Consider the following 26,714-nt stretch of genomic DNA (forward strand, 5'->3'; position numbering starts at 1 on the left):
ATGATAAGTGGGACATGACCATTCTACCCTATGCCATTTTATTTATGGATCTTACTGCAAGACGATCCAGCCTCTCCCATACCGAGTACCAGGAAATCATTTCATTAATCAATAAAAATTCACATCCCTCTGATCATACGAATTATAATAAATTTGAAACTTCCTTTGATCAGTCCCTTTTATTCATAACATTAAAGGACGTAATAAAGAAATTAGAAAAACGTTTGATATGCAAATTACCAACATGTTCCTGCATGTAACTAGGACAAGGAGGGTAATTGTTTGTGGAGAATTGAAAGCACATCTGCCCAAGCTGTTTAGAGTTCTTCAGTCATATGTTTATGTCAAATAATTTTACTTTCTGTTTAAAGTAGTAAATAGACTCTGCAGATGTACAAAAACTAGTGCAGGCAAACCACCAGCCTGGCAGGAAAACTGACATAAATGGGTGGTGATATAAAAATTGCAGCTGGCAGTGGAATATTTGGCTCATTCAAGATCACACTGGCAATACGCTGATATCATGGATCTAGTCAGAGCCTCAATGTTAGTTCCTATAAAAAAGAAACCCAAAATTGCACAGGTTTCCACTTCATTTTGCCGATATGAAGTGAAATTTAAGGACGTAGTCCTATTTCTTGTGGAGAGGAAGATGGGGACAAGCAGGAGGAATTTTCTGATGGAACTGGCAAGGAAAAGGGGATTCCAAATTGAAAATGAACTAAGGTAGGGGTGTGATTAGTTATAGCGGGGAACTTTTTCTGACACTTTCTATAAAATGGTATTGCTATGATTTAGTTTCTGATAATTAGTTTGCTTACAACAGGCTCTGGCCTATGGCTGGCAAATCATCCTGGGGTTTGTATTTCTCCAGCTGTTATCTACTCATGACTTTATATCCAAGCACTATAATGTTATTGCTGTGTTCCACTTGCTGGACAAATCAATCGTACTGCAATGGCTGAAAGTTTATCTGAATTCTACCATTATTCACAACACTTTTCAATCAGATCCCATTATCACAACAGGTGGAGCGACCTGGTTTGAGTCATGGCAATATCCAGCTAAAGAAACAGGGGCTGATGCATGGCGGGATGTATGCTAGTTTTGCATAGTTTGAAATTGCGTAATTTGCAATTGCTTTGCGCATGCCTAGAAAGTGGGCTCATGCATATACGCCCAAGCAGTTTGCGTTACTCTGCCACTTACACCAGACTGCCCCTGGAAAGGCAGAATGGGGTCGTTTTAATGTAGGCCAAAGATGGCTAACCAGTGACACTCCAGGTGTTGTGAAACTACAAGTCCCAGCATGCTCTGCCAGCTATCAGCTAGTTATCTACTGGCAAAGCATGCTGGGGATTGTAGTTTCACAACACCTGGAGTGTCACAGGTTAGCCATCACTGATGTAGACTGAGTACAGTAAGGGTGTATATGTGCAACTGTGAACGCATTCAGCCCAGGAAAGAAACGTATATATGCCTGAGAAATTACTGTGGATGGGTGATCAGCGGCAGATGCAACCAGCGGATGATGATGATGATGATGATGACAGCCTCGGGCACTAGTGAACCTGTTGTAACTGGCTGCTTGCAATTGCACCACTAAAGCTGATTTGTCACTTAGATATATATTATGCTCTTGTCTGTGTATGTTAGCAAACTTTTTTTGTGTATGAGAAGGGTAGTTGTTTCTGTTGTATTATAGAGGTTTAAGCCTAATAGCGAATGTGTTTGCACATAATCAAATTGATAAAAACACGGTGACAAGTGGGATGTAATTGTCTGTGACGTGTGCCCGGTGTAATCCGGATGGATGTGTTACTGGTGCCGAGCTGCACGGATGTTATAATGCGTGTGGCTCAGCATATAGGTATAAATATACAATTGTTGCTTTTTAAACATAAATTACGCCCATTTTGTGGCCCAACTGTGCATCAGGCCTAAAGGGTGGAATTTACACCTACAATTACCTTGACAAAGGACTTGTAATGCAACTTGTTGCCTTTAGGGGTCGACATGCATAACTGGTACAGAGACAAATTTATTTTTTCAAAATCATTCCATAAATTATTCACCTTTTCCGTATTTGGCAGCAATATTTTGCATGGTTAGCAGGTGGAATTTTGTCTTAAGTATATCCAGTCGTGCTCCAACCATACAACACATCAGAATAAATTCACTGTCATTGTCCTATCTCTATACAGACTATAAATTCTTACAATGCAACTTTACAAAGACAGTGCAAAATGGACATTCCACAGAATGCAGAAACAAAAGCTGAATTTGAATATAACATCACTGCATACATCCTAACTGTCCCGAGTTAGACAGGGTAGTCCCAATTTGAGGCCTCCGTCCAGCCACTCCAAGAGGGACAGCTTTGTCCTGCGGGTGAGAGGGTTGGCAGGTATGTCCTGTTCACTGCTGCTTGATTAGTCAATGAATGGTTACTGGGAGGGGTGTAAAGGCAGCCTAACACTTTAAAACTGCTAGACACACCCCCCTGGGGTGTTGCCACTCCCCCACCAGGCATATCAGGACTTCAGAGCAGCGTGTGACAACCTATCACAACGTGACCATGCCTCTGTCCCAATCCCCAAAGCTGCGAAGTTGGGATTTATGTCACTGGAACTTGTCTGCAAAACTGTCTGTTCCGCTGCAAAATTTGAGTGCACTATTTTGGCACAACTTTGCTCTTATATAATTACAGATTTCTTTTAAAGAAACTACATTTATATCAAGCTAGACTTAAGCCAACCTGTAAGTAATTCATTGAGTATTGATTATCACATTTAGCCAATTATGTATGACGTTCACTCCATGCTCATTCTTGTGTATGAATTATTCAACCAAATACTGCTTTCTTTGCTTAGTATTTAAATGATCTATTTATTTTACAAAGTATTTTACCAGGAAGAAATACATTGAGAAGCACATCTACTATGTCCTGGATACATCAAATACAGCTGTGACCTAATTACATACCTACTTGTGACCTAATTACATACAAAAGGCTTTAAGTAGTACAATTACAACCATGTTTGTTGAGCAGAAATATTAGGTTCTTCATATGGAATAACTTTTTGAATATTTATATTAAAGTAAAAAGAAAAGAATCTGGTTTTAGGGAAGTTCAAATATACCTGCATTTTGATATGTTCTAATTAATACAGCAATGTAATAATATGTATTAATGATAATTGTGATAATTGTGACTCTATATGTTGAAAAAGGGATAAACAGTGTAAATTATAACTTTGAAGCTCATCTGCAATTATCCTCTTGCTTGAATAGGCAGGAAGTTCACCGCAGCTATTTAAGAACTGCATTGAATATGAATATATAGCAATAACTTGTAAGGTGTCTATTAATACATGAAAACAGAGGTTTGAGGTCAGTAAGCAGATTGTCACATAATTGGTGGAAATTTTAAGTTTTATGTTTTTACTTCAGTAAAAGAAAAATTTCAAAATAAACATTTATTCTGGTGGTCCATTAATGTCACATCGAAGCAGATGACAATAACTCATCAGTGGCATACAGTATGGCCTGCTGCATTTTAGAGGTACCTCTATGTTCACAGTGCACTTACAAATAGCACCCAATTGTATACTTGGTTTCATTAGACTACTGGACCAATCAAAGCTAATTACTGATTGGTTGCTATAGGTTACTGTGTAATTTTTCGTCCATGCTGGGAATAAGCCTAAACACCTGTCTTCAGCATACATCATGCTGTCTGGCATCCCCCTCACCCAAGTATACCAACTTCAATCCATCCTAAATGCAGCTGCAAGACTGATCCCACTCTCACTGCTCCACATCTACTGCACCACTTGGTAAATCTCTACACTGGCTCCCGGTGTCCTGCAGAATTAATTTCAAATTACTCACCCTCACCTACAAAGCCCTCAACAACACCACCACTCTGCGTCCTCGCGCACATGCACGCGTCCTGTTGATCTTCGAAGGGGCGCTTCTCAATCAGCTGTCAGTGACGTCCCTGACCACCAGGGGACCAATTTGATTTTTCAGTCTCTATAAAAAACAAACTCTTGCACCATTAGGGTGCCAGAGTATCGGGTCTACACCTTGCTCCAGTGCTCCTCCATTCCTGCCTTACCTCCTAATCCCTACAAGTGTTTCCTTTGGCTCCAGACCCAGCTTGGCTACTGTCTATCCTTTGAAATCTGATTTGGCCACCACATTGCCTCCTGATATTGATTCTTGGCTTCCCTTGACCATACTCTGGATAACGATTCTGTACATCACTACCTGGCTGCTTTGAACTCGGACTGTCTGACTATTCTCTGTTCACAACTACTTCGCTGGTGACTGTCTTGAAGAACCGCGACCTGTGTATCTCTTGCAGCAAAGCGCATACCTCCTTGTGGGGGTCCCTGGTGAATAATAGAAGCTCGTTAGACTACGCACCTCCTAGATCAGTTGTGCTAATATCTACAAGTAGCCTCCATCCCACATCCCCTTGTGACACCCTATTCCACCTATACTACCCACACTAATACAATCTCACACCTGTTCCAATCTCCACTCTAAGCAACGCTCACTTCTCTTGTTTCAGCTATGTCCTCTTTCTCTTAGACTGTATGCTCTTTCATGAGCAGGATCCTCTATACTCCTTGTTTTCATGTTTGCATTTATTTTGTCTACCTTGTATGTACCTGTTTTATGTATGCCTTACTTTCCATACTGTACGGCACTGTGGTGCAATAATAATAATAATTTAGTGTATATTATCCTTTTATTCATTAGTTTTTACAGAGCACATTCTGACCAAACATTTGCTCTCTATTTATAAAAAACTAAAAGACAGTTGTCAGCACTTATCCTTCACACTGCATATCTGTGTGTGTCTAGCAAACTGAAAACATGAGGTATTAGTTCATATTTTGATCAAGAGATTTAAGCCTGCATTCCAACATCAAGGGAACCTCATTATATACAGGTCCTACACTGACCTATATGCTTTAAACACCATTAAAATGCAGTTAAAATAAAATGCACTCACCTCCCAGGTATAGGGGTTTACATCTAGCAAGGGCTGGCTTGTGAGACACACCCAAATGTGCCTTAAATAGGCTTAATGGACAGCTGCTATGACAAAAAGGCAATATTTTGAAACAAAACCTAGAGAAAAACAAGCCCGCGCTCGGTATATCCCACATTATATATGGTACCAGCTGCTTGGCAATAAGGCCACGCTAGGTATTTCCCATATTGTATGTGGTACCAGCTGCGTGGCAATATAAATGCCAATATATGTATACAAAAAAACAAAAAGACAGTTGTCAGCGCTTATCCTTCACACTGCATATCTGTGTATACCTAGCAAAATGAAATCATGAGGTATTAGTTCATATTTTGATCAAAAGATTTAAGCCTGCATCCCAACGTCAAGGGAACCTCATTATGTGCTGGTCCTACCTATTTATAAAGCAAAATATTTGTATGATCCCTAATAAGCGCTCCCTATGGCTTGCTGCATCAATATACAACTGAGTGACGCTTCACTCTATAATAAACATTCAATACTAGCTTGTGTATATCTCAGGTGCATATCATATGTGTTACAGATATTGTAGATATGTTTTATATCTCAGATATATGCTCTAGAAAATGGCAAAATTCATGAGTACATTCACATAATAATATACATGTAATAAAATATAATTTAAGTTTCTCTCATATGAGTCCTTACTCCAAGGGGTATATTTACTAAATTGCAGGTTTGAAAAAGTGGAGATGTTGCCTATAGCAACCAACCAGATTCTGGCTGTCATTTTGTATAATGCACTAAATAAATGCTAACTAGTATCTGATTGGTTGCTATAGGCAACATCTCCACTTTTTTCAAGCCCACAGTTTAGTAAATATACCCCCAAGAGTCAAATGACGAATCTCACAATGTCTCTTCCTTTCTTAATACCAAACAAGTTCTTTTATTATCCAGTAGACAGTCAGTGAGACATTGGGGTAATGTTTATTATTGGTGTCACTTTTGACTTCTGGCACCTCCTAAGTTCTGGAAAAGTTTGTTCGCCCTCTTCCAACTTACCTGATTTACTCATTTATGTTATCAAAATAATCTTGTCCCGCAAAACAAAATCATAATTTTTGCAGGTTGGTGCATGGGAAGGCGAACTCATATACCTAATACACACTTATCAAGGAATGCCTGTGTTCTTTAATTAATGGTGCACTCCTAAATATTTTGAGATCTCAGTTTGCAAATTCATGCACTTCCTAGTAAATCCAAGTGCAATTGCATAAAAGTAGACTCGTAACATCACTATCATTTATTCTATGGTTTTGCACATTTGACCCTTACTGCCTCTTGTTTGTGCCATAGTGCCTGATTTCCCATGGTCTCTTGTCTGCCCCCTCTGCTGTTACTCCTATTACTTTACTGCTGGTAACCAATCAGACAGGTTGATTTATCAAACCTTATTAACTGGAAAAGTGGAGTTGTTGCCTATAGCAACCACTCAGATTCTAGCTATCATTTTCCTGGCACATTCCACAAAATGAAATCTAGAATCTGATTGGTTGCTATGGGCAACACCCCCACCACTTTCAGGTTTGATAAATCTACCATAGAGTATTTATATGCAATGCTATTACCAACATAGACTACAGTCAGAATACTACAGAAATTTATATTTCAACTGTTAGCAACTCAAAAATGTTACTAGCCCCAGCAAAGACATAATTATACAGAACGTATGCCCATATATTTAAAAGATTAAATAAATACTTCTAAAAATAATTTATATTTATATGATAACTTTTGAGGCAATATTGGTACTTTTGCAGCACAATATACAAAGTGTTTTCTTTTAGAAAAGCTTTCATTGCCCAAGTACCTTCCTGAACAATATGAATGTGAGTCAGCTGCCTTTGTACCAACTGAAAAATGTAACTTGTTGTGTATAAATTCGTAGCATCTGTTATTTTTTTCTTTTCATATCATCATATTTGTCCTTCTTTGCTGTTTGTAGTCCTATGTTTGTTGCTTAATGTGCCAAGAAACAGGGACAGCTGTACAGGTTGTATGTAAACAACGCCTCCACTGCTTTCCCTACCGCAATAGTAAGTTTAGACAAGGCAATATTCCCAGCCGTGCAGCCTGGGCAACAATTAATGTGAATATTTTATATAAACTAGATAAACCACAGGAAACAGCCGTTCTCTCTCCAACTGATTTTCTACGCACAGGAAAAATAACGGGTATGCGGTATTTACTAGAGAATGTAACAAAACTGCATGTTTGTTGTTACAGAAGAACAGGAAATTGAAGTATTCTGTATGGAGTGATATTACAATCATTGTATAAGCAGAGGAAGAGATGCCTGAGGAGTAAACTAGAGACCTCGTATTTCTGCTAGTCTCTGAAATCTGTTCGCTCTGGCTGCACAAGTTCTACAGGATAATTTGCATGGCTTGCAGACATTTTGCTACAAATGTGTTGGGAGGGTAGAAATCACAGCAAAATTTAGCACACTTAGGGCTAGATTTACTAAACTGCAGGTTTGAATAAGTGGAGATGTTGCCAATAGCAACCAATCAGATTCTAGCTGTCATTTATTTAGTGCACTCTACAAAATGACAGCTAGAATCTGATTGGTTGCTATAGGCAACATCTTCCCTTTTTCAAACTCGCAGTTTAGTAAATATACCCCTTAGAGTTTTGCAGTAGAACATTTTGCAGAGCTGTGAAGTTCTGCAGAATCTTTGATTCCTGTTTTTGCTTCGTCGTTCCGCAGAAGGCCAAATCCTGCTCACAAATCTACGATAATAATAATAATAATAATAAAAAAAGATATTCTGCTTACATTAAAAACATACTTACCAACATTGAAGATATCCACTTTGGCAAATCAAAGAAGGGGGTCAGGTGGCAATTGTATGAGAGTGTGGCAACGTGATTGTGTCACCGTGGCTCCGCCCCTGCTGTGCAATGCTGCGAAACATGTAATCAAACCCCGCCTCCGACCACTTCAACAGTAAAGTGGGTGGGATCCGGGAGGGAAACCTGCTCTTTCGAAATTTGTGAGTCTCTCGGACTTTCCAGGAGAGAAGACAAGCATGATTAAAACATGTTGGTTGAGATGGCTTTAGTTTTAATGTAACAAAAAAAATGGTCTGTAGGAAATATTATAAAAATAGTATTGTTGCTGCCCTAAGCATTGTAAGTGAATATGCCCTAAACAGTGCACCGTGTACACTCATTCCAGTCACACAAATGCCCTACCTCCAATATTATTACATGGAAGCATAGGTGGTTCATATTGACCAATTAGCCAAAGCAAAGTTGGTTATTGGTCACTAGAGCCAACAATGCCTGTGTGCAGCCATAGGCTGGGAGTGCAGTGCTGGCCTGTCAATAAGTACCAGCAGCCAGTACTATTCCAGTACGGAGTCTGGCATCCCCCTCCTCTGCCTGCGGCACCTCCCCCAACCCCGCCTCCTGCTCTGCACAAGGTAATAAGGGACTAGGTGGGAGGGGCCTGGGGTTATTAGAAAGCACAGTATAATGGAATAATAGGGTCAAATTGTACCCTCTGTCTACTATGTAGGTTATAACGTTTTCTAAAGCAATTGCTGCAAAGTAATATTTGTGAGAAAAGCATTTTAAAAATCACTCACTCTGGATTGAAAATGCTCCCTAGGAGGAATAAATATAGCTTAAAATATTAATATTTTCATGACTTTTTATGAACTCATTAAGAATAAGAGGAATGTACTCAATTTGTTCCTGTTGGCAGGTTCATTTTACTCTGTAAATGGCAGAGGGGAAATTGAAGTTCCCTTCAATAATAATAATCCGCACAAAAGTAAAATGTTACATGAGAAATCTGCAGCAGCTACAAATTTTGTTTTGGGGGAGTTATAAATTAACAAGGACTCCTGTTGTCCAAATGTTGTTCTTTTAATTATTCATTATTTACCAAGAAATGCCCTTAAAAATAAAATAGCTGCATATAATTATTCTGGCTCTGGAATCTGCTGTGTGACGTGGAAATTATAGACAAGGATGGACATCTTACAGGTAACCACATGATCTGTAGAGGAGGTTTCCAAATGCTTTATTGTGTGGGTGGTGTGACCATACCACGGGGAGGACGTGGCCATCTGATGGAAGGGGAGTGCCTTGCACTTAAGTACATATCACATTGACACAACAGTATGCCACCTCATTGCAATTACCATACTCAATGCCCCCTCTCCTGTCTGATTTCCATCCACATTACCCCCTCTCCCGTCTGATTGGCATCCACATTACAGCCTCTCCCGTCTGATTGCCATCCACATTACCCCCTCTCCCGTCTGATTGCCATCCACATTAACCCTTCTCCTTTCTGATTGCTATGCACATTACCACTTCCCCTGCCTGATTGCCATCTACATTATCCCCTCTCCTGTCTGATTGCCATTCACATTACCCCCTCTCCGGTCTGATTGCCATCCATATTACCCCCTCTCCGGTCTGATTGCCATCCACATTACCCCCTCTCCCGTCTGATTGCCATCCACATTACCCCCTCTCCGTCTGATTGCCACCCACATTACCCCCACTCCCATCTGATTGCTATCCACATTAACCCTTCTCCTTTCTGATTGCCATCCATATTACCCCCTCTCCTGTCTGATCGCCATCCACGTTACCCCTTTCCCTGCCTGATTGCCATGCACATTACCCCCTCTCCTGCCAGATTGACATCAACATTACCCCTCTTGTGTCAATCTCAATGCCCTCTCTTCTGTGTAACTGAATTTCTCCTTGTCCCCACTAAACAATTTTCAATACCCCCACTGCCCCATTTATCTTTTGCCAGGGTGTACCATGATCCGGTCCAGGAATGTGCCATCTAGCACCTGCTGCTGCTCTGTATTGCTCTCCTCCCACTAGGCTTAGATAAGAAGTATGAATATACACACTTCCTTTCTGTGCATCATTGCAATTGACACTCTAGAATGCTGGCTCGCTCACACTGCATTTTGAGGTGTCAATTGGGTTGTGTTCTTGGAGCCCTCAGAAAGAGCTCAGAGGAAAGAATGGTATTGAATAGAAAAATAGCAAGATTCAAGAGCGGGGTTTTCTGAGCAACAGAAACCTCCTCACACCTGTCTTACTAGCTATTGAATTACTACATATATTCAAATAGCTTTTCAGTCCATGATTACGTGTGGCTGCGTGTGTAAAGTGATATGGTACCGCAACATCGCAGATTTCCCTTTGCAACATTATGGGGTGCGCACAAAAATCTGCCATGTCGGGACTTGTGCAGCTTCACGTAATCGTGGAAGAAAAGCTAATTGAATACTGTTTTTGGAATGTTCTTCCCCAGCCACAGGTACTATAGAAGTTCAACGCCTGCTGGCTATAATGTGATTTATTATTTAGTAACTGCGGAACCAATTTTTTTTCAGGAAAAAAGGAATATAGTCTTATGTACTTCAATCTAATGAGTAGATATGTGTAGGATAGTTGGCATTTCAAAGCACCATTCTCATTATGTGAATCAGCCCAAACCTTAAAAATTGGCTTTGGGTGGAATTGACTATAATAAGATAACATATAATATGGTACTTACCTACACTCCACCAATCACCAGATTCAATGGCCCTTGAATGGCTGTAACAGTCCCTGTTGGGTGGAATTTTTTAATCTAACCGTTGGCTGGTCCAAACTCCTGTCCAGGGCCTGACTAAGGGTTCTGGCCGCCCTAGGCTAATACGGCCGCAGCGCCCCCCCCCCCCTCCCCTCCTCCGAATATATAGGTGTATAGGAACACTCCTGAATATGAATGCTCAGGTGTATTCTCCAGCATTCAAATTTAGACAGATTGTGCCATTGTCTCTTACCTGTTCTTGCTCTTCTCTCTTGCAACTTTGTTATCCTCTCGCTGGCTTCTGGAAAGTTGGCGTCCTGTTTTGAAAATGCAAAAATTTATTATAATGCAATCCCTGAATGATTAGGCTCTTTAGTTAAAACAAAACACTCCATTATGGCCAGCTAAAAGTACCCCATTGGACAGGCATATATAAGCAATATCTGAATATTTGTTGTCAATCAAATACAAACCTCTACCAGCCCCATCTCACTAATATTTAGAATTCTAGTGATTGCTGAGACCACCCATGTGACCACCACACAATCATGAGATTCTGCCCCCTAAAGCTGCTTTATTTTTTAAATACCCCCTGCAGCCATTTTCCTTAACCACAACCATCCCCCCACAGCCATTTTCCTTAACCCCTGCTGCAGCCATTTTCTTTACCTCCCACCCTGCATCCATCCCCCTTGCAGCTATTTTCCTTACCTCCACTCTGTAGCTATCCCCCCCCCCCCCGCAGGGGCGGATCCAGACTATTACTATACCCTGGGCGATTTTAGGGGGGGGAGATTTAGGCCCCACCCCCTTTCTAATTTCTAAGGCTGCCGGCGGCTGCACAGTATGTGCAGGTCCGCTCGGCAGTGACAGTGTGCTGCCCCGCTGCTCTGATTGTGTTTAAAACACAATCAGAGCAGCCGGGCAGCACACTGTCACTGCTGAACGGACCTGCACAGTGTGCAGCCGCCGGCAGTAAGCCCCTGCTAGGGGGGGCGATCGCCCCGATCGCCCCCCCCGGATCCGCCACTGCCCCCCCCGTCACATCAAAACTCCCCCAGTCACACATATCAGCCCCCCTCCTCTGCCCTCCTTAATACATATCAACCTCTCTCCCTACCTATAGATTTTCATGGCAGCACCCCCCTCCCACCCTATAGATTTGTATGACAGTTCCCCTCTCCCTCCCTATACATATGCATGACAGTCCCCCCTCTCCCTCCCTATAGATATGCAGGGTAGTCCCCCCCCACCTCCCTGTAGATATGCAGGGTAGTTCCCCCCCCCCTCCCTATAGATATGCAGTGTAGTTCCCCCCCTCCCTATAGATATGCAGGCTTCTGCTTCTCTGTAGCTCTGTAGTTCTGCAAATAGCTTTAATAGTGCAGCAATGTAAGCAACACTGTAGCTATTGCTGCCTGCCAAGTCCTATTGTAGTGAACGGGGAAAATTGGGGAGGTGAGAGCTGAGCGTTCTTCTCAAACTGAATTGCTACATGTTAGCTGAAATCTCCAGTAGAAAACTGGAAAATACTTTAATATGTTCTTTTTTTCTACAGGGTGTTGGGAAAGTCACTGTGCACTTATGTATATTTAATAAGTGAAGCAGTGGAGAAGTAGCACATGGCAGATAATCAGTTGCTCCGTATAATTTTATAATATGCAAATTAGAAATGCTACCTCTATGCTGATTGGTTGCCATGGGCAACTTCTCAACTGCTTCAATTCTCCACTGTTTTCACTGCTTTATGAAAAGTGCACAGTGACTTTCTAAACACCCTGTAGAAGACACCAGAAAAGCTAATAGCACTGATGTGAAAATAATTTTCTTATGAATTTGGGATATTAAATGGGGAATTCGAGGAGTGCCTCTGGGATGGTCGAGAAGGCAGTCTGTGTTACCGCAACATCACAGATTCCCCCTCCCCCCTCCATAAGGGTACGAGGAGAAATCTGCGATGTTGCATTACCGTATTATCGTAATAATTGCACATTCCTCTGAACATCGCGGCTAATTGAATTCCCCCTTTTAAAAATATGTATGGGATACCCCTTTATACATGATTCATCTAACATCTATTAATCAGTAATAGCAGCTTTGTTGTTTACAGTAATGCTAAAGATAATTTTGAGTAATGATTTTGTTTTACACCAGTACAAATCTGCTGATGATCTTAAGCCATTTAGGACTCCCAAGACATTGTCCATCTCTCAGCTAACCAGCAAACACTCATAGCCTCTGTTATGTGTATCCGATGGCCTGTAGATGACTCAAACTGGTGCACACCTGCTTGTTTCAGGGATACCTATATAGGCCCCAGGGTATATCTAAAGGTCTTGGACCAATGTACAAAATCTGCATTGTGAATCTCATCTTTATTTTAATATATGTTCTGCCAGAGCTTGAAGTCCACACCCAGGTCAAAGAAACAGAGACTTTAACCATTTAGTTGGATCTACTGTGTACTTAGTTTCACCTGACAGTATATAGTACAAAGTCTCCACAACATTCTGTCAATGTATCCCTGTTATTTCTATGTATTGATAGTGTCACTTACTTAGTGAAGCACACAAGACATACACCTCAGTTCCAAGAGAAAGAAAATGACTATATGATGGTTGGTTGGTACATGAAATGGTCTGTGAAACAGAGACTTTGTTCTCCTAGGATTAAAGGGTTTCGTATTACTATTCAGTAAGAAGAGGCATGGGCGTATGTGTACAAGGAACCAGCGCTCTGTAGACTTGTATACCTATATTATCCAAAGATTACAATGGAACAGTGAATCTACGAATTCACTAGGAAAGAGTACCTCATTAATATGCCAAGCCTCATGAATATTAATCAGGCACTGCCTCAGTGATGTCTCCGAATCTAGCAAACTGATCTTCAACTTGGTTAAATTCCGAAAAATAAGGGATTATCCGCTTGAAATGTATATCTATTATGTTGTGGAAATATTCGGTTTAACATTACCCTCCCTCTGCTGTGTTTCAGAGATTCTGTCACTCACATTGTGGCTGAGAACAATTCTGGGGCTGAAGTAATGGATTGGTTGCAATCTAAAAAGATGTCAGATTCAATTAAATGTCAGATCCTGGATATCTCTTGGTTCACAGAATGCATGGGAGCTGGATGTCCCATTACAATAGAAAGCAGGCACCAACTTAAGGTAAAGCTCACTGAGGTTTAAGTAGTGTCCTAAAAATATATATGGCGTCTATTTTGTGGCTTTGTTATTTTTCAGAATCCAGCAACATTATGTGTCATAGTGAAACAAGTGCAATAAATAGATATGTGCAATACATATGTGTGATAAGTATGCCCAGTGTGTGGTGAGGAATAACATGCAATGATAATGCAGCATATCATATGTCATCTTTCCAGTAAATACAAGTGCTCAGACCATGAGAGGAAGCTGCTCACGTCTGATATTTCCTGCCAGCCACTTCAATGGCTTCCTATATACTTTGTATTGTCTGGTGAAAACGAAGTACCAGAAAATAAAAGTTTGTTATGTAGTTACCGATTCCATAAATTGCCCTTCCATGCATGAAAAAATAAGGATAAACACAGACGCTGTCTGACTGATGAGTAAAACATGACATGGTGTAATCTTGGATTTTCAAAGTGTAACGGTGGACATGCTTAGCCATACAAAATGTGTGTGACATTTATGCAAGTTGGAAAATACAACTAAAAGTTTTAACTTCACAAGAAACATTCATGGGGTACAGTCCCTTACTTTACTTAATGGTGTAATAATAAAATGAGTGTAAAATTAACATATGAGTGTTATGAATTGCTACGCCCTCCTTTCCCATTTGTCTGTGCAGGCAGTGATCTGGTAACGTTATACATCTCTGAGGGAGGGAACCTGATGGAAGAGGTACATGAGGGGAGTGTGATGAAATGTGGTGTCTGGGTCATGTCAGTAAAGGTCAAACCACCCTGTGAATCCCCATGTTGTTTTTAATCTAATTTCTCCCTAAAAGTGTCTCTTCAACCATTACCAATGTGTGCCAAGCTGTTCTCCCATCCCCATTTCCCTCAGCTTTCAACAGGACAGTGGGACTAAAGCACAAAATCCATAAAGCGGTAAAACACACCTGTACAAGCATGCAGTCAGTCCCACTATCTTATCATGATCCTTTTTTTTCCTGCTGATGGCTGGCAAGCACCCATAGCCACCAATTGAGTTATCCCAACTAGAAGTTTGGGGATTTCTAGGTGAATTTTGGGTAAGCTGAAGCTGAGGATCATGGTTCCTATCTGGATGATTCATGTGATAAGAATTGTGGACAGCTACACCGTAAACGACAGATGGTCACCATCGCACCATTTTTATAATATCCAGGTAGCCGCAGTGAACCTGCCCAAAGCAGGAAGACTCTAGGGTTTGTTGCTGCCTGGTATTAGCGGAAGCTTGGGGGATATGTGTGGAATCCTGTGGGAACATTAACCTGCTTTACTGCCATTCTATGATCTTTATGAGTTAAAATCCATGAGGTGAATTAAAGCTGGCAATATTACTTAGCTGCTGTTTGTGTGTTTCCCTTAGATATTAGCTTGCACTTTTACTATTTAGTGAGATTGTTGTGCTAGTCACTGTGAACTTCCCAGAGAATTCTATAAATGTGCTTAATTTTTCCATCAATCTCGGTTTGAGCTAAAGTGCCTACCACACATTGGTACCGTGTCTTGCTGTTCACAAGTCTCTAATAAAGGTTCCAGTTAGGACAGGTTGCCACTCAGATACAAATAGTGGGGGGAGGGGCAGCTGATATCCAGCCATGGGAAAGTTCTTTCTCCTGTATATCATCATAAGGTGGTATAACTAGCTACAAGTTGTACAACCTGTTCACTTTTATACTAGATGGCAGCATATTTAAAATCCATTGTCTAAAGACGATGGAGGCAGCGATTCTGTGGCAAATAAGAACTAGATGACATCACTTAAGTCAAAGTCATGTCGTCACTTCAGGTGAATTAAAACATTTTTTCAAAAATTGGCTCCTCTGTGTGTTGAGACATGTACACCTTAAATCAGACTTTGGACTAGATTTACTAAAGGGCGGTTTTAAAACCGCCAGTTAAAAGGCTGAAAATCACAGTCTTACAAACCACCACTTTACAAATCATCATCCTCTTTTTTAAAACGATGAAACCACCGGAAAAACAGCCAGAATAAGAGGTGGTTGCGAGATTGCTCAAACTGCATGGTGCATTGAGCAACTTGATCAATCATATATTAATTTTGCCCCTTAATCAGTAAATAATTATTTCCCCCATAATTTAAATGTCAGTGGTGCCTAGTCTTATGATCTGAATGGCATGCTAGCTCAAACAGCATGTTTGAGCTATCAAGCCAATCAGAATCACATAGATAAAAACCTATCTTTTTCCTTGTGGTTTTAATGGCGATTTTGACCAAAAGCCAATGGTTTTACTAAACTGACGGCGGTTTAGCTTTTTACAATCCGCCACACATCGCCAGGTATTGCTACACTGCAGCACTAAACTGCCAACAATGTGTGGCGGTTTAAAACTGCCTCCAAACACCAAATTTACCCCTTTATTTTTTTGTATTCTTTTTACCTTTTTGTCTTCCAGTACACAGGTGCATTTTTACTATATCCGTCATTTTGATCTGCACCTGCTCTGTACTGAAAGCACTTTATTAAATAAATCTTATGATGCACTTTTTCAATGGACTATTTTCAGCTCCAACTTCTTTTTCAGGCCGACAAAGGAAAAACAACACACCAGATGGAGCCATAGCTCTCAGGCTTAACACAATTGTAAGCCGTAAAATGTGTCTCATTCCTCAGCAGCAAGAAGCTGCTTTCCACACTTGTGTAAGACCTGCTGAGAGAAATCTGGGTTACAAACATTAATGCAAGTGAGGAATAAAACTGAAAACATAATCCGTTGGGAATATATCATGTGGGAAAGCAAAGTCAAGGGAAGTGGAAGATGGTTCGTGGACAGAGAAAAGGAACCTCCACCCCACCACAGTTATATACTTTTTAAAACATTTCTAATTAGCCCAGATTTCCTTGTCTGGACTTGTTTGCAGTATTTCAAACATCACTGTTCTTTTTAGAACTGAGTTTGTAAACTTTTAATACACAGGAGCCTTGTGTCTGGTGAGACTTTGTAGTGCATCATATGCAATGCAAATTAACAATGGATCCTCATTTCCCTGAAACAGACGGTCTTATTAATATGGTCATAAGGTCAGTAGTCCCATGCTGGGTTGGCATACGCCCAGCAAAGGATTTTAACTTTAGCACAAGTCCTCAATAGTTTTGTTTGAACTTTTTTATTACAGGATTTTTATATAAGATGTTATGTATAACTAGAGAAACCCGGCAGTAAATTAAAGTGAAATGTAATGGCTAAATTACTTTAGTAACAGAATTCAATAACTTTTTTATATACTACATTACGTGTATTCTAACAACGAGTGTAATGAATAAATAACTATATTATCAATCACTATATTAAAGGAACTAAAGAATTTATTTATACACTACAATATATGTACAACTTCTACCATCGAAGTTACATTGCTGTGCATGGTCCCCGCAAGATGCGCTGATATATGTGGCTGCAAATAACTGTCAGTTTCCAGACCACCCAGCAGGTCACATGTTCCAGGTCACCCAGCAGGTGCACAGGGAGAGTTCACTAACTGTCACAGTTTCCAGAGTAACCAGCAGATTATTGCCAACTACAACAGTCATCAGGATAAAAACAATATTAATGGTATGAAATGCAGGCTAATTCCACTTAAAAGTCTGCCTCCAGCAGGAGCTACGAGAGCATTCCCGAGTCATGGCAGAGATGGTGGGACTCTCCTCACTCCTGAGGCAACCTTTATTCAATCGTCTGCATATTCTGCATTATTACATCAGCCTTAGATTTTTTATTGGAACTTCAAAATACATTCCTTTTACATGGACGTATTGTAAATCAAATGCCTTCTTTTTCTCCCCCCCCATGCACATTTGTACTTTTTTCAATTAGCTGCAATCCTCTTCTTTGGAAGCCATGTGTGTAAGGCCCACCTGCAGGAATCAGTGGTGATTTTGCTAGAGGACATATGTCGATCTGGGTCCAGTTATAGGGACAACTTTAGAGCAGATATTGATAAATATTTTCTGTAGCGTGATGAAAAAACATAGCCAAAAAGCTAAATGTATATGTAATACACAGTAATATTTTTTGCATGGCTTTGTTCTATTAAGAAGGTCACTAAGACTAATTTGTCACTGGCCCCACTGGTGGATACAAGCCTGCGGTTGATAACACCCCTATTCCTGCTCTCCTCTCACTCCTACTCAAACGGCTGATCAGTGAAGACACGGGGGCATTTATCAATATATGAGGACAAGTATGATTTCAGACCTTGTTGTGCAATTTATCAATAAAATGCGCCACTTGTCCGGAGTGGTGTGTGTTAACTTATCACTTTACGGATCAGGTCTCAGTGGATATCTCCATGTGTGACCCGATTCTCACATGTGCAGTGGAACTAAATGTCCAGACTTATATCTGTAAAAGAGTAATAAAATTTCAAACCTTTCATCATTGAAAAAATGCTTTATTCAAATAATAAATACTTTTTTCAACGACTTTCTTCTGTTATTGCTATCCTGAGATGGGGATAATAGAATAGGCATCACAGTTTATTGATGGCAGAGTTACTGCTGGTGATAGCAGTTCTGTTGTATGTGGTATGGTAACCACTTGATGTATACGGTGAAGCCCTATCGCTGGCGAAAACACCTGTTTTTGCTGGCCATAAGAACTTTCGCCCTTTGGTATATATGCCCTTGGATCTGCCATGATCAGAATGGATTGAAAGTATAGTAAGTATATGCCTGCCCAAATTCTCCCCTGTGTTCTAGTCAGGGCCGTCTTAACAGCATTATAGGCCCCCAGGCAAAGCGGTGCACGGGGCCCTACCTACACAACCACTCACAGGAACAAAAATGCAAGTTATAGGTAAACACATTTTTGCGTTAAAGAGTCCAAAACAGAGTCATAAAGCTACAAAACAAAGACACTGTCGTGTCATAGCCTTCAAACTTCCATTACTTCCATTATTTACGTTTAGTAGGTAGCAGGGGGAGGCAACTGACGGTGTTAAAAATATTAGAAGAACTTTATTATAGCTTTACGTCTTAAAAAAATGATGTTTGTTGATTTTGTCTTGCTTATGTACAGATAGTGTATGTGTACATTGTTTTCAAGGACAAGATGTTCGCAACAGCGAGATGGCATGTACAGATAACAGCTGACACTGAAGAGGGTTTGAAGGTTCTGATTAAATCTCCTGGAATAATATACTGAAAAGTTGTCAAGTCTATGAGACTCCCTATGCTTGCGGGGCCCCTGGTCACCTGCCCAGCGTGCCCATGCGTTGAGACGGCTTTGGTTCTAGTCAGAGGACTTTAGTTCCTTGTTAGGAAGAACATTTTTATGATCAATGTTTAGGCTTCTCCCCTAGGATACATATTATATAATTCTGCAAAGAAAGAAATATTGCTCATTATTGTCTGCAATTCATATACTGTCTAATAATTCTACAACATAATATCATCATCATCATCATTTTGGAGTCTGTAATTAATCCAGAATAATATTGATTGTTTAGCAGGTCTTGGACTTTAATGTGAATAAAAGTGTAATGTAAGTCAGCTATAGTAATGTATAAAGCCTATTTCAAAATGACCTTTTCTTATTACAGAGTTGGTTTGTAAGTGATTTGCTATTGGCATTTTAATAGGGAAAGATTTCTTTAACAGGCTATAAATTATAGTGCGATGATCGTAAATCTTATCACTCAATGTGTCATCACGTGTATCATTATCCTTCTGCATTTTACCCTGGTATATGATAGATGTGAGCCTCTGTTGTAATTAGCATATAAAGAGTGTACGCTATTCCAAATATTGTAAAGGGCATTCTTCATTTTTGTTTTCAACTTTCAATCCTTGGTAAAGAACTTCAGCCTATAAATTCTTGACTGCGTTTTAATTTTAAGAGAATTTGAGAGGTTGCAGCACCCCATGCTAAAGGTTCTCTGGTTCTATTTCATTTCTGTGAACTATTCGTCAATATTTTCAAAGCTTCCTGAGTCTTTTCTTATTTCTTTACGTTTTTTCCTAAACCAAAGGAATTATGTTTTTTTTGGCCCTGATGGTTTCCATAGTAATCACCATTCTGTACAATTTCATAACTGATGGTTGACAGTTCTTGAGGTGGCCTGTGTCAGTGGTTCCCAAACTGAGCGCTGTGGCTCCCTGGGGTGCTGCGGTGATCTCACAGGGGCGCCACGGCCAGGGTAAGCAAGACGGGACACTACTTGGTAATTTTTTTGGATTAGGGGTGCCTAGAAAAAATTATGGAGACCCTGAAAGTGCCTCGAGCTGAGAAAGCTTGGGATCAACTGTGCTAGGTGCTAAATCAATCTAAGCATTGTGTACCGTCAGGTCTTTAGCCCCCCCTTTAGCCCTTAAATCCCAAATGTGGAGATATGGATAAACCCAACTCACTTTTGGTTAAGCCCCACCCCTTTTTGACCTGCAAATCGAGAAGTCCTGCCAAAATCGGGACAGTTGGGTGGTATGAGGAAACACTAGACGACAGGAAGTTAATGCTAGGAAGGGTGCATAAAAATTATTTAGTTCTTTTTTTAGTTTTAGTTATATTGTGTTTTAATAAGCTTAGTAATTCATTTGTTAGTTTTCTTTTGGTTGAGTAGAAAGCTGAACATTGATGGCCTTGACCTTTGGCCAGATGCTACGCTGGACCGTATTAGAGAGGTATGTCAGGCACATGTAGCGTTAGTGTCTTTTGCTGATGCCAGCAGCAGCAGTGCTGGCACAGCATCCACTGTTGCACTATTGTAGGCTGTTGCATTCAGTCAGCCCAGGCAAAATCATAACTATTGGGAGGATGAAGCCTTAAAACAAAACCATCCATTGCAATACTATGCCTGGTAGCATTTATAGTAATCAGCCCTTGATTATATTTCTGTGCCCCAACCTAGAAGGGGTGATACCATGTGGACCACTAGGGAGCTATCACTTTTCCCCACACACACAATTAGTCTCAGATGAGGACGTGAATAGACAGATTAGGCTGAGTCCTATCTGCCCCCACTGTCATCACCACCACCAGGCCCCCAAGAGAGACCCAAGCGCAGGTAGGGTCGAGTTCCACAACAGCTGAAGAAACACACGTTCCCTACCTGTAGACGTGCTGTTCAAGTAGAATTTAGTGAAGTTAAGAGATCACAGTAACCTATTCTAATGTCCTAGTTCGAACTTCCAGCTTTATTTCACCAATAGCAGTGTCAGTGTTGCAGGTTGAGATGTTGGAGTTGTATACTAAGGTGCTGATTGGTAAGAATAAGGTGTTAAAGGTCACTGTATAAGATGCAACAACTATGTATAGGCTTTCTGGCGGGTGCTATGTGTTATTCTACCCATAGATCTGCAATGTCCCACATTCAGAATTTACACCTCCTTTTCATACGTTTTTCTTTCTCCTATGGTGAATATCATTTATTGATCATTTTAAGGAACTAATCATAGACATTTTATATTTCTTAATATTTATGTTCCTCCTCATTAATTCTATACTCAAACACCACTGATTTAATGATGGTTAAAATCCTATATTTGTATGTTGTTGGTTTTTAATGAAATTTTGTTGTACTCTTGTACAACAAAATTTTTTAGAATTCCCAAGCAGTATTTAGGTTATCATCTATTCTAGTTTACAACAATAGAGTTACAGCACCTGTGTACCGGTTTTCATGAATGTCCCTCAGTGTGCTGAAGACTTTATTCAGACTTAAGGGGCCTGATTCAAATTGGAATGCAGCTTTAAATAAGACCACGGAACTTGTGCGTTGTTCCAATCGTATCCAAATCCAAGCAGATCTCAATTTGAATCTTGGTGCAAAAACGCTCTGTCTACACATTACTTATTGTATATATACACAACGCATATGTGCAATATAAGGTTACATCATAACAAAAATATTTATATTATAAAATAAATTAACAGTTCTAAACAGTATAATCATTAATACAAATATGTATATGTATGTATATATATATATATATATATATATATATATACATATACATATCTATATGTGTATATATACATATATAAACACACACATATATATATATATATATATATGTGTGTATATATGTGTGTATATATATATGTATATATATGTATATATATATGTATATGTATATATATATATATATATATATATATATATATATATATACACATAAATATATATGTTCTCTATGTATATACTTCAATGTAGCAGTACTGTTTCAGTGTAGCTGGTCTTTATTGGTGCTTGGGAATTATTATGTTATATTGCAGTGTTCTTTGAACATTTTTTAGCAAAACAGAGAATTCTTTTTTTTTTTAATAACTTTCTCAAAATCCCTAAAGCAAAACCTAAGCACATTTTTTTTGGTCTTTAATATCTGTAGATGTGGAACATATCCAAAGGGATTTAGAGCAGCTAGTTAAGATGATCTGTCAGAATCCTAAAAAGGGATTTAATGGAACCATTTCTTGATTTTAGTTAAATATCAGAGTCATAAGCTACTTTTCTAAAAGCAGTTGAGATCCTAAATTCCCCCAGCAGTAATGAAGCATTTTGCCTGTGGGGTTAGAAAATTGTTGTAGAAGCTCTGTAGTGTGATTTTTATGCTTTTTAATATATGACCAAAACAAGTGTTGTGTTATGTATTAATTTACAGCCAACCCTGTTTTATGTGTTGTGCATTTCCGTGGTTGAAGCAATGGGGCACAAAACTAAAATCTCTCATCATTTTATGTAGAGCTGGGAACAGTACATTGCTTTGAAATTATGCTAATCCCAAAAACCTCCTGTGTTCTCTCCTCTGCCACCTCTCTCAACTCATTTCCATACACTTTCAATCCTGTCACACCCATTGCAGTCAATTATAGTGTAAGAAAAGTGCTGCATTTGAACATTTCAAATTTATTTAGGTTTTTCCACTAAATATTCTTAGCAGAGACGTGAGCAGACCCTTTGTTTTGGGTTTGGTTTTAAAACCATCTTCGTGTTTTGTATTTTCTTTTGGCCAAAAATCCTCAGGTGTTGCAGTTTTGGATCTGAATTTCAATTAAAAACTGTGAAAAATTGATTAATTCATGTGATTTTGAGCTGTTTTTGTTCCTACATGACTATTAGCATTATCATTCATTTACAGTCTATATTCTAATGATCTCTTCACAACCGTCAAAATTTTCACCAATTTTGGCCAAAGGCTGCAGCGAGCTGGCTGACTAAAATTAGTGACAGAGCAGCAACACAAATACATGGTTTGATACAATCCCTATGAAACATAGTCAATACCTCTTGCATCAGATGGTGGCATGGCAGGTCATTTTTTTTGGAAACTGCTACAATGATCTACATGCGGTAGTTGAATGCCGAAAATGCCCAGCATCACCTGCACCGACCTCTCATTTTTTTAAAGGCATTCTGCACCAGCAATTTAACTGTGTGTGCAAAGCATGGTGCATGTTGAAATATACACAGTTGTAATGCACACACAATGTTCACTCTGTTATGGGCAATGAGGAATCCTGAGGAGAGTCTTAACAGGGTGAGCCCTTTTCTCTGAAATTCCAGAGTTTTTCCAACAGATTGACTCCTGTATGTTTCTTTGTGAAGCCAGAGATACAAAGAGTAGCTTGTCTGTAAATGACCAGGCATTGAGTGCTACTATGCTGAAAGGATGAGAAGGAGGATGATGATGAGCAATATTTTGTCTGCAAATCATGCTACAATCACTATAAAACATAGTGGCAGAGAACTAGTTGATAGGATGATCATTTTAGACAAGTAGATTGATGAAGGTGGGCTGCACGCAGAAGAAATATTTTCATTTTATATTAAACCTACATGTCAAATTTTTCCTTAAAAATATAAAGCCTCATTAAATGGAATTCTTACAAATCACAAATCACAGCTAGCAATAAAGCAAGACAGTTTGTAAATGTTAAGAGGATATTATCCATGTACAAGGAAAGCTTATATTCTACAGGGCCAGGTCGTATACTTGTGATATTGTGGTTTCTGCGGATCCCAGATGCCAGTGGCTCAATCAAGAGAGCAAACGGGAGAAGAAAGATCGGACAGCCTTGTCTGGTGCCATTCTGAATAGGGAAAGGAACTGAGGTGGCACCATTAGCAAGCACCACAGCAGAAGGGATATGTTACAATACAGCAACTCCATATAAAAATTGACCTTGAAAGCCCATTTCTTTGAGAGTACCTCTCATGAAGGGTCATGTCAAAGGCCTTTTCAGTATCTAGAGGCATCACCAGAGCAGGGTGGAATGTTTGTTAGCTGTAGAAATCAAGTCTATTGTCCGTCTCGTGTTATCTGCTGCCTGGCGGCCTGGGAAAAAGCCCACTTGATTGGGATGGATCAATGTGGGGATCAGAGGGGCTCTAGGGAAGATGCCAAATTAGATATGTCAGCGTACCCTGATGACTTTAAGAACAGTAATGTGTCATTCTTATGGCATGTGCACAAAGACATTCATTTCTGGATACCATGACGTGGTCACCTTTTCTGTGACTCCAAATATTCTCTGTTTTATAAACACAACGTAAAAACCATGTGGGTTCTTCATCAGGGCTGGTTGGCAAATTTTAGCCCAGAGGGGTGAGACTCGGTTCTGCAGCCTATTAGGGGACTGTCCTGGGGACATATACCCCCCTGCTGACCAGGCAGACTCTGTTCTTCATCATAAGAGCAAACTAGTCATCGATGTACCCATAGTCCATCAACAGCCACAAGGGCACCATCTCCTTGGCGTGGTGATACTGGTCAGTGGGTAGGAGATTGTCCCTAAGTAGCCAGGAATAGCCACAATGCTTTGGTATTACCACCTGATAACAAAATCTTAGCCACCCACCAGTTGCTAAACTGGCTGACCCAGTTTCATTCGATCACAGAGGAGCTTAAGATACTGATCCACTCAGAGAAAACTTAACGTGCTTGGTCTCACTGCTCCACATTTAAGAAAAGAATAAATGGGACTGCGGAAGTGTTCCAGACTGCAGGTTCTGTTTGATTGTAGGCTGCAGCCAGTCCACACTGAAGGAAAATTGGATGCTGGACTACATACTAATAATGAAGAGGTCGATGATGAAGGTGTTGATGATGAAGATAGTATGTGGTGTCTGTCTATTCAGCTGCTAGCTGATGCTGGACTGCTTGTAGGAACTCGCTACAAATGACGTAGCAAGAAGGTACGTAGATGATCAACGTCCCTACTTCTACTTATTGTGGCGAAACAAAGGCTACAGATGCCTTGACAAATGTTGTCTGGGTTGGGATAAAAATATTTCCAAACACAAGAGCTGCATTTTTTGGTCTTATGTCCTGGCATGACAATGTGATTATCATGGACATGAGGTGGTACCACTGTTGGCTGCCTTCAACACAATCCTCATCCTGTTCCTCGTTTTCTTGTTCAAGTAGAACACATTCATTTTCAGATCCACGATTATCCCCCTCATCCTCTTGCAAGTTCCGAAAGTAACATCCTCAATTTCTATGTCTAAATCATCATCATTACTACTCATCCTCACATTTCCAAATGGTTGAGAGATTTGGGAAGGAGGCTGTTCTATAATTATAGTGTCAGAATCTGAAATTTCATACTCACATATAGAACTCATGGATACCCTTAGACTCTTCTCAGGTTTATGCAGGTGTTGAGTTGTTTTTCAGCCTCAGTGCTCTTTTCATGCACTAATGTGGCTGTTTTGGAGGGGACAGACCTACACTCTGAGCGAAAAGATGGTGCATGGGAAGTTTAGGAAGATGCACAACCATGTCGGGCACTCTATTTTTCAATGGGCATTTTAGTAAGTGTAACAGGACCACTACTATCAAAAAGTGGGCCTGGTCTGAGCCATTTCTTGCCAATGCGAGTGGTGTATGGAATGTTTGCTATTTTCACTTTTTTTTTGACAAATCGCCACTTTCATCAGAAAGTTGTCCCTCAATTCTTATGTCAATAGCTGATGTTTTCCTTGATATAGGCAAACAGTATTTGGATTTTGAGCACTCTTTCTTACACTTTGCTCCCACGTGACTTTTTTTATGAGTAGATGTTGTAAAAGTACTACTAGTGCCAGTACTGATTCTGGGATGCTCCTGATCTGTAGACCAACACTTGGTTGACAAGAGGAGTAATGCTACTTGAAGTTGGATCTACTTGTAGCTGCCACCACACCATTTGAACGCCCAAAGAGATAGGGAAAGGAGGGTGTCACGAACGCCCAGCCTGTCCCAGATACAGCAATCTAAACAGCTGGCCGTGGCTGGTGTCACCTTAGTCACTTAGCAATGAATACACCTTTTCTGCCACCACAAAAGATTTATTATGGTGTCCTTACGTTCACCAGAACCACTTATTAATGTTTCACATTTAAATCATATACACATGTAGCATGAGGCTCCCTGGGCTTCGTAAGTTCACAAAAAATCACAGAGAACACACTAGATTAAATTTATTTAATCTGAAAAATGGTTCCAAGGCTTTAATTACAAAAATTAATAACAAGACATACAATGTGTTGCACAAATAAGTTTCAGAAAATAAAATAGGAAATAGAGTCACTAATTACTAGTTAAGACCTGGTGTGTGATGGAACACAATTGAGAAATATGAGACATTTCAGTCTTAATAGACCCCCTCATAAAATTTACATGTTATTGTCCAAGTCAGAAAGTTTTAAACCTTTTTCCACATAGCTCGCACACCCCACCTTTGGAGTTTAACTGTCAATAAGGACAGCTTGATCTCCCAAATGTCACAGGGCTTTCAAAGTGAGATAGGGATGTCCTGAGATCAGGAATGTTCAGAGGACCTTGAGTTCTTACCTCTGCCCGTTCTGCCTGGCTAGATGGTTTACAACTTTGGGGCTTCAAACTCCTCAGAGATGCCTATCTCTCTGGTCTGGCTATTTTC

General features: G+C 40.0%; 1 protein-coding gene across 1 annotated transcript in view; it reads left to right on the forward strand.

Annotated features, from left to right (window-relative positions):
- The first annotated feature begins 523 nt into the window (after positions 1 to 523).
- The window catches only part of DNTT (DNA nucleotidylexotransferase), a 230,303-nt gene continuing 204,112 nt past the window's right edge, over positions 524 to 26,714 (forward strand). The window contains exons 1-2 of the mRNA XM_075216179.1: positions 524 to 726; positions 13,632 to 13,806. Coding sequence (XP_075072280.1) covers positions 524 to 726; positions 13,632 to 13,806 — 378 coding nt within the window. The remainder of the gene's footprint in view (positions 727 to 13,631; positions 13,807 to 26,714) is intronic.

This window comes from Mixophyes fleayi, chromosome 6 (assembly GCF_038048845.1).
Source record: "Mixophyes fleayi isolate aMixFle1 chromosome 6, aMixFle1.hap1, whole genome shotgun sequence".
NCBI lineage: Eukaryota > Metazoa > Chordata > Amphibia > Anura > Limnodynastidae > Mixophyes > Mixophyes fleayi.